This window comes from Larus michahellis, chromosome 13 (assembly GCF_964199755.1).
Source record: "Larus michahellis chromosome 13, bLarMic1.1, whole genome shotgun sequence".
Lineage (NCBI taxonomy): Eukaryota > Metazoa > Chordata > Aves > Charadriiformes > Laridae > Larus > Larus michahellis.
Window position 1 is genome coordinate 14,443,159 of NC_133908.1, and position 13,703 is coordinate 14,456,861.

Consider the following 13,703-nt stretch of genomic DNA (forward strand, 5'->3'; position numbering starts at 1 on the left):
CGGCGCGGTCCCGGCGGGGGCGGTGCGGGCCCCTCCTGCCCGGGCTGCTGGGAGTTGTGGTCCGCGGCGGCGGCGGCGGCGAAGGGAGAGGAGCGGAGAGGAGCGGAGCGGCGGCCCCGCACGGCCCGGGCAGCAGGTCGGTACCGCACCGCACCGCACCGCACCGCACAGCGGGGGGAGAGGGGGAGGGAAAGGGCGAGGCCGCGGGGGGGTTGCGGGGCGGGGAGCGGTGCCCCCGGCGGGGAGCGCAGCCCGGCTCCGCCCGGCCGGAGCAGCGGGGCTCGGCGTCGGGCGGGCGACACGGCCGCGGCCGGGTGACACCGCGGCGGCAGGTGCCACCGCCAGGTTGGGTGACGTGACGCCAGCGCTCGCCACACACCGGGTGATGCAGGCAGCCACACCGGTGACACCAGCTGACGCCGCCACGCCGGGTGACACGATCACACTGGGTGAGACCAGTGCGCCGGGTGACACCGCCGGGGTGGCACGCCGGAGGAAAGGGCCAAGCCGGCGCCCGCGGCTGCCTGGCCGTGCTCCAGCTCCGTAGTAGCAGCCGGCACCCTGCCCTCACCCCAACGCTCCTGCATCCCGAGCAGGCTCCCCACACTGCTCCCAAAGGCGACACTGCCGGTGCCGAGCCGAGGACAGCCCCGCCACGCGTCCTCATCACCGCGGGGCCCATGGCCTGGGGATCCCGGCGGGGCTGAGCGAAACCTGCCTCCTCCGGGAGATGCCGGGGCCCCCACGGAGCTGCCGAAGATGCAACTTTCTGCTGCATCGAAGCCTCTCTGCCTTCATTATGTAACGGCGCTGCTGCCTGGCACGGTGCTCGCCTCCACGTCCTGCACAACTTCAGTATGATGTGGAATTGATTTCCACTCTTCTGGACTGGCGCCGCTGTTTATTATTAGCTGACGGGTCTTTTCTTGGATCTCGGGCCAGGGGTGCTTTATGCAACTACCCATCTCGGCACGGGGACGCCGCGCTGCGCGCAGACAGGCTGGAAGGGTGACGGCAACGACCGGTCCCGGCCGTACAGCGTCCGCTGGGAGCGGTGCCGGCGTTTGGGGCCCTGCTCTGCCACCGCTGGCACAACCCCTGCGGAAGGTGGGTTTGGGCAGGTTTGCATCAGGGGTGCAGGAAGCAGTTACTGGGTTGCATCCCTGCAGGAGGCTCTTCCTGAAGCATCCCTGTGCAGTCCAGGGCTCAGTAGCCCAGAGGCTCCCTGGCTGCGCGGCTCTGGGGCCAGGCAGGCTGCACGTGGGCACGGGGGCTTTGGTGTCCCACTGATTTTCCCCCTTTGAGGTGTTGACAGCAGCTCCAGGGCAGCAGCAGGGCAGTGTTTGTGCTGTGCCACACTTGCAGGGGTGTGACTGACTCCGGCTTGGGGACCCCACGGCTGTCAGACCCCCAGCTCTGCCCCCCCTGCACACTCGCTTTGTCAGTTGGCTTCTGGACGAGCCTGGCTGCTGCGCTGAGGCGGCTCCCGGCTCGCCTGCCAGGGCGAGAGCCACCCTGAATACAGATCATGCCAGGGCTCTGCCTGCCTTCCCGGCCACGCTCCGGCTCCGCAGGGACATTGTGCCAGCCTCGGGGAATACCCCTGGGACCGGCTTCACGGCCGTGCCCTGCGTACCGAGGCCTGGAGAAGTCAGTGTGTCTGGAGGGATGCCAGCCGGTGGGGATAGAGCAAAGTTATCTTAAAATTCCCAGGAGGCTGCGACGTGCCACGTGGATTGCGCATCCCGGGACGGGGCACACGTGCAACGTGCTACGAGGAAGTAGGGAGGAGGGAGGTCAGCTGGGAGGATGTCCCTCCCCGAAGCCTGTGTCCCCAGCCCTGCACGAGGTCCACAGCTGCAGGGTCAGGTCCCAGCCAAAGCTCCACCAGCAGAAGCGCATCACCATTGTGATCAATAGGGAAATGCACATTCGTTTACAGGCTGCAGGACCTTGGCAGGGAGGGCTGGGAAGGGTTTGGATGGCTTCCCTGGCTAATAAACCCATCCTACTCCTTCAAGTCAATGCTCTTACAGAGGAGCTCCCACGGCGTCTCCCTCCCCCTTACCTGGATCATCCTTGTTCCTGGGATCTCCTCCCAGACGGAGAGCTGTTGGCTCCGCAGCTCCTGCCGGCGTGCATCCCCCTGCCCTGCCCGGGGCTGGCCAGACCTTGGCACGTCTGGGAGGTGCAGTCTGGGCGCATCCTTCACCCCGCTTTTGGTGCTTCGGGGTGGGCTGTGACCCTCCGCATGTGCCCAGCCTGAGCACCTACTTGGTGTGGAGACCTGACCTGCGGACACTCCTCACCAGCAGTTTTAAACGCTGCACATCAGTAATTCCAAGGCTCTCCTTTGGCGCTGGCAGTGTGCCGGAGGCCAGGATAGCTCTCAGCATGCCTTCCAACCTGGTTTGTGCTTCCCCTCCATTTCTCACCCGTTGCCTTACCTGCCCCTCTGCCCCCGCTGCCTGCTGCTCGGAGGTGCCCGGGGATGGATTTTGGGGCAAGAAAACATCGCTCGTGGTTATGAGGAGTTGCAGCATCTTCTCTTCCCCCAGCTGCTTTCCCAAGAGCTGTGATGGTGCTGGGAGCCGTTCGGCTCCTGTGACCTGCAAGCCGGTAGCCTCTGGTTGGTGAAATCAAAGAAGCCATCTGCCACCATCGCCGCTGTGCCCTGGCCGAGCGCTGGGGTCCTGTGTCCCTGGAGAGCAGAGCCACCGGCGGGCTCAGTGTCTGGAGGGAGAGTCATTTCAGAGCATTTAGGTGGAGGGGATAAACTGATGTGCTGCAAGATAGGGCTGTTAAGTGTCTATTCCCAGCCTTGCCCTGCTGCCTTATCAGCCGGATTTCAGACATGATAAGGCAGCGATGGAGGAGAGAAATGGAGGGGAGAGCAGGAGGGGGACGGTCACCCTGGGGCAGAGGGAGCCGAGGGGCCTGTCTCTCCCCCCTCACCTTCCATTTGGATATTTGTGGAACATGCTGTTTGGAAGGATGGGGGGGTTTCTGAGCATGGGGTGATGTTGGGCTCCTGGGCAGAGGGGAGGGCTCTTTATCCATCACCCCGTCATGAGGAGTCGGAGCCCCACGCAGCCCCGGGACGTGGCTTTGGCTGCACCCTGTGCCCTGAGACCCCGCAGGGACCCCCAGGGGAAACTGCCTCCCTAACACCTCTGTGTTTCTTTCCCCAGAGCCTTCCTCCAGCGCTGCCTTTCAGGATGATCGGCCCAGGAGCGCCAGCGGAGACCCTCCAGGCACATCGCTGCTGACCCACAGTGCCGGGACCCCCGGGCAGCCTGGCCGCCCGCCTCCCCGGGAGCTGCCGTCAGCCGCTGCCAATGCAGAGCCCCCGGGCGCGCAGGGGAGAGCCACAGCTCCACTTCCCCATGGCAGCCCCTTCCCCTCGCGCCCTGGCCCAGCTGCATGGTGTGGGTGCCCCTGAGGACCACGAGGACTGACCGCCGGGCCCCCCTGCGCGCACCCGCCACCCGCTGCACCACCATGTCTTTGGAGTGGCTGATGGATTGGAGCTGGTCCCTGGACGGCCTCCGGGATTTCATCGCCACTGGCATCCAGTCTTTCCGGGACTGCGACGCCACCGCCCTGGCCGCCGTCGCCTGCCTCCTGGTCCTCTTCGTGTGGTACTGCTACCACGTGGGGCGGGAGCAGCCCCGCGCCTACGCCACCGTCAACGCCCTGATGCAGAGCGCCGAGGCCAACGGCGTGCAGAACGGGTATGTCTACTGCCACTCGCCCGAGTGCGTGCGCTGCACGCACCACGACGGGCTCAACCAGAAACTCTACCACAACCTGCAGGAGTACGCCAAGCGCTACTCCTGGTCCGGCATGGGCAGGATCCACAAGGGCATCCGCGAGCAGGGCCGCTACCTCAACAGCCGGCCGTCCATCCAGAAGCCAGAAGTCTTCTTCTTGCCGGACTTGCCGACCATGCCCTATTTCTCCCGGGACGCTCAAAAGCACGACGTGGAGTTGCTGGAACGCAACTTCCAGACCATCCTGTGCGAGTTTGAGACCCTCTACAAAGCTTTCTCAAACTGCAGCCTCCCGCAAGGATGGAAAATGAACAGCACGCCCAGCGGGGAGTGGTTCACCTTCTACCTGGTGAACCAGGGCATGTGCGTGCCCAGGAACTGCAGGAGATGCCCACGGACGTACCGCTTGCTCGGCAGCCTTCGCACCTGCATTGGCAACAATGTCTTTGGGAATGCATGCATCTCCGTGCTCAGCCCGGGCACCGTCATCGCCGAGCACTACGGACCCACCAACATCCGCATCCGCTGCCATCTAGGTAAGCGCCCGGGGGGGTGGTTCATGCTGGCGGGGCGTCCCCACCACGGGCGGACAGAGGGCTGCAGCCACGCCTGGGCGCGGGAGCCCAGAAAAGGCCTCTTGCACCCCGTGCTCTCCGAGTTCAGCCGCTAATTGCTGCTAATTGGAGCCAGCTCATGGTGTGAGGGAGGTTTTGGGGCTTTGGAAGCAGCAGCCTTCCCGGGAGAGGCCAGCGCTCGGTCCCCGATGGGTGCCCGACCTCCCCCAGGTCCCCAGCTCAGCAGCAGGAGAATTTTGCTTCCTCTTCCCGCTGTCCTGGAGGCGGGTGAGAGATACGGGGCTGATGTTGTGTAGGGGTCTCCCAACACCCTCCCACTCTACAGGCAGCCCCCCCTCGCATCGCGGGATGCGGGGCAACCTGGGATGCTGCTCCAGGGACCAAGCTGTCTCCCAGCGCCGCCCCTCCGGCAGCTCCCTCCCTCCTGGGATTTCAGGCATGGTACAGGCAGATGCGAGCAAAGATGCCGCTTTGGTGCAAATCAGGATTGTGGGGGGGGGGTCCCAGGGGTATCCCCTCTGGCGGGGTAAGCGTTGGGCTGACGGCACGGTGCTCCTGGCCCCGTGGGTGCCCGGGATGGGGAGAGCCCAGGCGGCACAGATGGTCGGGACGCTGCCGCGCTGGAAGCGGCGCAGATCGTGCTGGGGGAGGCACCGCACGGGCCCTGCTGGCAAACACGGAGCGCGCTTGTTCAGCCAACTCCTCTTGGGTAAACACACTCAGGCGGTGACTGGCCATTTATTTAGAATGGGAATCAGTCTTCAGAGATGATCCGAGGAGTTCTCCAGGCCTGGGAAGCCGCTGGGGAGCCGGGACCTGCCCTTGCTGGTGCGGGGAGGCAGCCCACCGCCCGGCCACCGGCTCTCTCCGCTGGCTGGGGAGATGCCTTCTCCTTGGAGGGGGCTGAGAGCGGCTCCCGGGAGGGGGCCAGTGTGGCAAAGTCCAGGCTGGCTCAGATGAACGCACCCTGGCCCGGCAGCGTGGAGCTGGGGCCAGCCCTCCAGCTGGAGCGCGCACGCCCTGGGGAGATGAGCCATGCGGGTCATTCCCTTGTCCTTCCACGTTTTCCAGCTCCATCTGCTCTGCAGCTGCTGGCTCCCCAGCCAGGACACAGCACGGGGCACGCCGATGGGCTGCTCCTGCACTCACCGACATCCCCCCCGGCAGCGCTGTGGACTCGTCTCTCACCGTGCCCAGGGCACGGATGTGTTTAAGAGACAACCAGCCCTTTCAGGCCGGTTTGAAAAGCCAGGAGAGCCGTCAGCATAATCCAAGTCGCTCTCTAGGATTTACCCCAACCCCACTACTGCTCTGCTGAACGCACAGGGCCAAGCACAGGCACCGGCTCTGCCCCCCGCAAGGGACAGGGCAGTGTCCCCAGGGGTGCCGTGGAAAGGCTGGGTGCTGCTGGCCGCCTCCTCCCCGCCTCCCCCGGCTGCTCAGCTCCCCCTTCCCAGCTGGAGCGTCTCCAGCTGAGGCCGTTGTGCAGGGAAATGGCTTCGGGTTTTGTAGGCTTTGACACAGCCGTTGGAAAAGCGGAGCGGCTTTCTGCGGTCCCAGCTCTCCCGGGCAGCCGGGAGTCCCTGCTGCGCTCGCTTGGTTTTTGGCATCGCTGTGAGATCCGTTCCTGCTCATTTGCTGCATCGTTACCGTTCGCAAGCCACGTGAGCCCTGACCCCTTTCTCCGCCACGGCTGCATCCTCGGGGCAGGTCGGCTCTGCGCCAGCTCCAGCGGTCCCCAGCACTGCGGGGGGTGACGTTCCTGGCGCAGGGGGTGACGGGATCAACCCTTGTCAAAGGGGCCTGACTTGCGCTCGTGTTTTGGGAAAAGATACGTTTTATTTCTAAGATTGACCTTCATACGGCCTTCACAGAGCATCTTCCCTTACGAGCGTTTTGCGACCCTCCCCTGGGTTTCTGTCCTTGCAGCTGCCTGGTGGGGGACGGATCGGCAGCAGCTCAGGTGGGGGACTGAGGGACAAGGTCAAGCGGGGACGTTGTGGCAGAGCCAGGAGTTGAGCCCGTTTCTCGAGCCCCTGTGCAGCGTCTCCTCCCGCCCCAGCCCTGCAGCGGGCAGGGTAATTGCAGCAGAATTAAGGAGGAGGAGGGGGCAGGCTCTGCCTTTGGTCTTGAAGCTGGAAAGTGTATCGGGGAAACTGTTTGTGGGCTCTGGGGACTTGTTGGCCGTTCCAGGTGCAAAGGAGGGTGCCCGTGACGCTGAGCCCGTTGGGGTACAGCGAGTGACTGCGGGGGGTGCCCTGCAGCAGCTGGGGAGGAGAGGGCAGGGGGGAGCGAGGCAGGGGCCGAGCTGCATCAGGTTCAGCTTGCAAATGCAGCGCCAGCTTCGCGTGTGGTTTGAACCCAGGACTTTGCCACGCGCCGAGTTCAGCGCAGCGTCTGCTGCTGCCGCTCCTTGGAGGGAAGCAAGCCCTTGACAGCAGCGTGGAGGTCGCCGGTGGCGTTTCAGGGCTGTTCCCTTGTGCCCGGGAGCGCAGCATCTCACCCTCCCGCGTCCTCTCTCTTTGCGCCCGCAGGTCTGAAGACGCCCAGCAACTGCGAGCTGGTGGTGGGGGGCGAACCCCAGTGCTGGGCTGAGGGTCGCTGCCTGCTCTTCGACGACTCCTTCCTGCACACGGCGTTCCACGAAGGTAAGTGCCGGGGGGGCCGAGGAGGAGCGGGCAGGCAGCGCCCAGTCCCTCCTCCTGTCTGCAGGGCTGGAGGCACCCGCATCCCGTGGGGGTTACACCGCTGCTGCCCTTGGCTTGCACCGGGGAGGGCAGCAGCCCCGTTCCTGGCATGGTGGGGATTGCCCATCACAAACGCACCTTGCTGCTTCGGGGTGGCGGAGCATCCTGGCACCCCTTCCCCAGCAGAGCCCCTGCAGCCCCTCCTCAGCCTGCCCCAGGACCCGCTCCCATCCTGACTCGCTTTTAGCCCATCCTGACTCGCTTTTAGCCCATCCTGACTTGTTTGTGGCCCTGCACGGGGCCTGGTGGTCCTCTCCCCGCCATGGCAGCTGGCACAGAACTGCTTCCCTCGTCCCCCAGAGCTTTGCAGGGCGGCATGGGCTCCGATGCTGTCGGCATCCTCATCCTCTCGCCCTTGCTCGCGGCAGCGCTGCCGGCTGCAGTGGCCCTGTCGCAAGGCAGCAGCTCTGCGCCGACGTGCCAGCGGCACCTTTGTCTCCTGTGCACGGAGAAAAGCTTCACGCCGGCCTGTTTTGTTGCCCCTCTCCGTCACTGACGGAGGCTGTTACGCTTCAGCTCTCCCGGATTAACCGGCATTAGCCGCTGATGGCATAAAAGCATCAAGCGGAGCTGTTTTATGCAGGGGAGCGTGCGAAGAGAGTGGGAGAACAAAAGCTGTTGCTCCCACATCAACCCTGCTGTGGCGTCGGGAAGCGCAGCCGCGGGGCCGGGAAGGCTGGAATGCGGCAGCAGCAGCTCCCTGCACGGCTCCGAGACACAGCTGCAGGAGGGGGAGCTCGGCGTCGTGCCGCTGCCCTGCCACGGGAAACTTTCGGGTCGGATTGTTCAAAGCAACCCCGGAGCCCTGGCAGGGGGGACCCTGCCCCACGCTGGCTGCTGGAGGCACTGGGCTCCCGGTTAGCAGCGGTTTAGGTGTTTCCTGGGGTTGCACTGGGCAGACGCCTCCGTGCTGGGCGCTGGCAGCAGCCTCCCGGCGTGGAGCCCATCACCCGTGCGCCGGGGCGAGCACCGGCCTCTCCTGCGGGAGCCCAGCCTCACCCCGTGCTCGCATCCCACCCAGGTCCCCCGGAGGAGGGTCCCCGCGTGGTCTTCATGGTGGACCTGTGGCACCCCAACGTGGCTGCTGCCGAGCGCCAGGCCCTCGACTTTATCTTCGCCCCGGGACGATGACGGCGCTGCCCGGTGTCGTGGGTTCGAGGGCAGCCGGCGGGCGGGCGGCCGTGCCGGCTCGGCTCTGCCGCGGGTCCAGCACCGCACGTGGACACGCACGGCCTCGGGTCCTCCCTCCCGGGGGCTCTTGTAAATGGAAACTGCGACGTGTATCAACGCCCATCTCCTTCCTTCCATCGTTGGCTTCAGGGATTATTTTTCCAACATGACAGCGCATCGCCTTCCCTCCGTGGTTAGCTGCAGCACCACTCTCCTACGTGTTATGTTGCTACTGTGTTTTTGCGGTGTTCAGAAGTAGAGTAACAAAAAAACCAGGGGTGTTTGTTTGAATGTAATAATGTAAAACTTCTCATGGTCATCAGAACAACAACATGCACACACACACACACAACCAAAACAGCAAACCAGCCAAACAGCCGTGCTCAGCCTGCGCCCAGCCCCGTTGCAGTCCCTGGATGGACGGACAGACGGATAGATCCAGGGGCTGTTCAGGCCGGGGCAGCGCTCTGCCCGCAGAGAGCTCTCGCACCACGAGCCCAGGGGCTCCCGCTTCCTCCCTCGCATGCCAGCAGGGTCCCTCCTTGCCTTGAGAAACCTCTCTGCCGCGCAGCCAGGGAGAAGAGCCGACACCGGGCCCCCGGCTGCCCTGGCAGCCACGGTGCCCCCAGCCCCAAAGCACCCCGACATATGCCCTGTCGAGGGGACAGCACGCATTGAGCCCTGCTCTTTAATGTGACGAAGGCCATTATCAGTTGCCTAAAGCCCCTTCTTGCTTTATCTCCAACCTTTGGTTTTCACAGCTCAAGCTGGGAAGCCCCCGCAGGGGCAGGGACACTGCTCGGGAAGGCAGCGCAGGGCTTTTGTTTGCCCGTAGCCAAAGGCCAGGGAAGAAAGGAGGTCACGCTTCCTTCTGCTGCTCCATCTCCTTTCCTGGGGCTAGGGCGAGCGTACAGAGGCAGCTCATGCATTCGTGACAGCAAAGGAAAGGTTTCCAAAGGCAGGGGGTGTTTAATTCTGCAGCCCGAGGAACAAGCCCTCCACCCCACCGTGAGTCCTGCCCACCCGGCAACCAACACGCTTTTCCTGAAGTCGCCCAGCATCCAGGGTGTGTTTGGCGGGTTTTTTTGGGGGTACAGAGCTACCGTACAGTTTAGAACATGCTAAACGTGAAGCACGGCATGTCATGGATGCTCACCGATGCTCACCCCTGTCCTTGCGCCTCCGGTTGGGAAGCGGCTGCGCCAGGCTCGGTGGCCTCGGCACGGCTCCGGGGACCGCTCACCTCCTGGGAGGGAACGCAGCCCCCGCTCCCCTCTGATTTCTTTACAGGTTTTTCAATGATGAGATTGCAAGATAAGGCAGAGATTTCAAATACATCCGAGATATTTTTTACACCTGTCTTGTTACAGAATATCCGAAGTGCATGATTTCTACACGCATTGACTACCTGGAAGCAGAGCCTGAGGAAGCAGGCTGGCTTGGTAACCGTCTTACAGTTTGGTAACATTCATACAGTGGATAAGCAAAGATTATCAATAAACAGTTGTGCTGAAAACAGAACGGGCTCTGCCTGCTGGTGTAACCGCTCCAGGGTCAGGAAAAACACCGAGGGGTTGGGTGCTGCTTCCCCCCAGGTTGGGGGAAACCTGCTGGAAAAGCAGCTGCGGGACGGGAGGAAGGGGATGGGCCTGGCCTGGGTTTGCAAGGGATACAGTGAGCAAGGGCATTGCTTCAAAATACTCAGCGCTTGTGTCCTGACCAGTTACAGCCTCCCTAGTCCCTATTTCACCCGCAGCCCGCGCTGCCAGGGAGCACAGGGAATATCTGCTTTGGATCTCCTTGCATCTGCCATACCCCTTCGGTCCGGGCACTGCAGAGCCCGCAGGTCACCGACTGTCACTGGTCAGCAAGAGAAAGAGACGCGTCCCCACCTGCCGCCCCCGCTGGCCACGCTCGCCAGGCTCCGCAGCAGGGCTACCAGCCCGCCCCTCCACTGGCCACGCTTGGGGAGCTCTGCAGCAGGGCCACCAGCCTGCCCCCCCAACGGGCCACGCTCACGGGGCTCCGCAACAGGGCCACCAGCCTACCCCCCCGCTGGCCATGCTCACGGGGCTCTGCAGCAGGGCCACCAGCCCACCCCCCCAGCTAGCCGTGCTCGCCGGGCTCCCCAGCAGGGCCACCAGCCCTCCCTCACACTGGCCATGCTTGCCGGGCTCCACAGCAGGGCCACCAGCCCGCCAGGGAGCCTTCAAAGGAACCACTGCAGAAAACGCTTCCAGCTGCCTGCTCTGCCGCAGCCAAGGCAGCTCCGTCGGGAGCAGCTCTGGGGCCGGGGGGGGTGTGTGTGCTGGGCTGCCACTCAATTCCTGCCCAAATACCACAAAAACCAGTGCCAGACTTCACCCCCAGCACAGGGCCAGTTTGGCAAGGCAGGAACCGCTCCACACGAGGCCCCTGGCCGTCGTTAGCAGCACTCTCCCACGCTCACAGGACAGAGCCAGGGCAGCAGCTGCTCCTCATCCCGATATACTTGAAATGGCCAATTCTTAAACATCCTCTCTCCCATGCAACCATTAAGTCAAGGGCCTGGAGCTCTTCGCTTGCACTACCCCAAGACAACTTTCCTCTTAACGATCGAAGGACAGAAATAGGTCCTGGTGGCCAGATGCAGTTCAAGAAGCGAAAGGGAATGAAGCCACCCCAGCTGTTCCACCGCCGACAGACGGCACAGCAGATTGTAGCGGAAGATTCCTGATGACAGCAGGCAAAAGCATCTATTTTGTGCTTTGCTGCTGTGCCAAAACCCCCTCCTGTCCCTCTCAGGCTTTTCCTTCAACTTCTTCGTGTTTCCTGATAGAGCAGACAACCACTTCCCAAAACACCCAGCTAGGAGACGGCAGGCTCTCCCTCGGGGGAGCAGAGTGGTCTGGAGCTGCCTCGCAGCCCTGCCTGCTGTCTGGCTGCTCCTTCTGGCAGTCCGAGGCTTCCTTGCCTCCCGAGCATCGCAGAGGGAAGCGGGATGAGGGCTGCTGAGTGTGCGGAGAGGAGACAGAGCAGCATCTGACAGAGGGAGCCTCTCGGCTCAGTACATCAGAGGCGCCCAGAGGATCGCAAGAGGGCTGGAGCCCACAACCGTCTTTCCTCCCGCTACTCCCACCACCTCATCCCTCACCCACATGTGCCTCTCTGTGCTGCGCTCCAGAACCGAAGCGGCTTGTCCATAACTGAGGGAAGCCGTGCCTTACCCTCTGCCCCCTTCAGCGCGGGTATCACTGAGGCAGGAGGTCTCCTGGATGGCTGTAGCTCAGGCTTTCCAATGAGGTTTCACTTCTACGCTGCCGTGAGCCGACAGGCAACTGGTAGCACTGCAGTTCCACTCCCGTAGTCCCCACGAGGAGGATGGCGGGAGGAAGGAGCAGCATCACAGAGCTCTCCCGCTGCTGCAACACCTCCTCAGCTGTCACAGCTGGAAGCCAGATGGCAACCCATGGCCAGCCATCCCCTGAGCGAGCAGCTGGCTCCTCCTCTGGACTCCACCGAGTTTCCCAGCTGAGGTCTGCGGAGGAGCCCTGCAATGGCAGAGCTACCTTGGGAACCGTCTACTGTCAGAGTGGAACAAGAAGCTGTGACAATGGTGGCTTTACCGTGTCCAGCTCCTGAGGGTGCCCTGCTAACACCAACACAAGCCTGCTCACCATTTCACGGTGAAGCGAGTAATACATCTACCTTTAGCCATCTTCACAGACCCTGAGAAGTAGCCGCTTTGCAGGAGTGATAGAAGCAACAGGCACTGCCTGTTCAACCCCAGTGCAGGAACTCGCCCTCGGCATGGAGCTAACTCAGGGTAACAGGCCACCCAGCCCCAAACTCTCACACCAGGAATCACGAACAAGATGACCACGCAGTAAGCCTGACTCTGGTCGCTGACACATGATCTCCAGAGGTGATCTCCATCTCCTCTGGATGATCTCCAGAGGTCCCTTCCAACCCTATGATTCTATAGTGCTTGGAGGAGCCTTGGAGACTCTTTTATTTTCACAGTGATGGGTGCGTACGTAACAGCAGCAGGCTCTGAAACATACAGCGCAGTCAGACGCGGGTATCCGTCACTCAGGTCTAAGCAGCCATCACCAACAACCCCCCCAGCCTGCGTGGAGAGGGGACACACCGTCTGTCTGAGCAGAAAGAGAACAGCTGCCGAGGAGCTAGAGAGCCTCTTTGGTCCCATTAGCTTCAGGGACTCCCACTTGCCTTTTCTGTCAACATAGCATAGCCAAATTGAGCAGCGAGAGCAAGGAGGTGAAACAAGGTCCTCCACCAGGAGGGAGAGGAGGAAGAGAAGGCCAAGGAGCGGGCAGGTGCAGTGCATTCATACCACCACCATCACCAGGGACCCTGTGAGAGAGCGGCGGGTTACAGCTGCGAGGGCGGGCAGCGGGGAAGGCAGCGCTGTGCTGCACGATCACCGATCAGGCACGCATGAAGGGACAAGGATCTCCCAGATTCAGCTACAGTATAAGAACCTCCGGATCAGGCCTGTAGGAGGATTATGAGTTTTGCAGCACTTGTTCTATTCCAGTTAGTCTGAGAACATGCAGGCTTTGTTAATCAAGGCAAGGCATTACATCATGGCAGGGGATTATTTCTATAGATTAAGAGGTATAAATAAAGCCCAAGTCTGAACAGGGCAAGGGTAGGCACAGAACTCCAGGCAGACGCCGTGTCTGACTGACATCTCTGAATGCAGTACTGCCCTGCAGCCTGGTCTCTGTGTAGCTTAGAGCAAGAAAAGGTTTTACTTTAGGTCAAGGCACTTCAGGAGTCTCTGCCTGTGGCAGCAGAGCACCACGAACAGTCCTAGAGTCAAGGTAAACCAAGCACCCCAACACAGCTATTTTCTATCTTCAGTCTTTGGTAAGTGCTAACATCAACAATACCCAGCACAAAATGTGGTGCAGGAACAGGGCAGTAAGAGTGCCCAGTCCTCAGGGTAAGGCAGGCTGGAGACTCCGTGGACTTCGGACAGAGCCTCGTACCTCCTACGGAATGAGTGGCTTTGAGATTTCACTTATTGGAGATGAACGGGCTGAGACGCCTTGCCTCAGCACATCAGTTCAAAGCAGGTTCACTCCATGCTTCAGCAGCTTTTGCTTGGCCTTGCTCGGCAAGCTGAATGCGCTGTCGTGAGGGTTGGGAACGCCCGAGTTGCGGTGTGGAGCACCCAGCTGCTGGAAGTAGGTTTCTTGGACAGGATTCCGGCAGGCGTACACAGCCGTGGAGGCATTCCTAAGCAGGGCAGGAGAGAAGGCAGCGGTCAGTATTTACGGATTTGTGCAAGTTCCCCTTCAACTCACCAGGCTGGGCATTGAGATGCTTGTGGCACTGGATTCCCAGCTCAACAGAGGGACTTTTAGGTCTCTCTGAACAGAGCAATGGAGCAGAGAGCTAAAACGGGCACCAAAACCCTGCAATGTATT

The 13,703-nt window shown here is 62.1% G+C and overlaps 2 protein-coding genes across 5 annotated transcripts in view; one reads left to right on the forward strand and one right to left on the reverse strand.

The window, feature by feature from the left end:
• ASPHD2 (aspartate beta-hydroxylase domain containing 2) lies at positions 1-9,777 on the forward strand. 2 transcript variants are annotated; one of them, XM_074606872.1, is made up of 5 exons: positions 66-136; positions 943-1,107; positions 3,192-4,309; positions 6,883-6,996; positions 8,117-9,777. In XM_074606872.1, the coding sequence occupies exons 3-5, from the start codon at positions 3,424-3,426 to the stop codon at positions 8,224-8,226; spliced, it is 1,110 nt and encodes a 369-aa protein (XP_074462973.1). In that variant the 5' UTR covers positions 66-136; positions 943-1,107; positions 3,192-3,423; the 3' UTR covers positions 8,227-9,777. The 2 variants fall into 2 exon arrangements, with proteins under 2 accessions (XP_074462972.1, XP_074462973.1); XM_074606871.1 differs by lacking the exon at positions 943-1,107 and having other exon boundaries at positions 1-136.
• Positions 9,766-13,703, reverse strand: part of HPS4 (HPS4 biogenesis of lysosomal organelles complex 3 subunit 2) — a 17,919-nt gene continuing 13,981 nt past the window's right edge. For all 3 annotated transcript variants that reach the window (XM_074606848.1, XM_074606847.1, XM_074606846.1), the window contains one exon: positions 9,766-13,512. In XM_074606848.1, the coding sequence (XP_074462949.1) occupies positions 13,341-13,512 (172 nt within the window). In that variant the 3' untranslated portion in view covers positions 9,766-13,340. The remainder of the gene's footprint in view (positions 13,513-13,703) is intronic.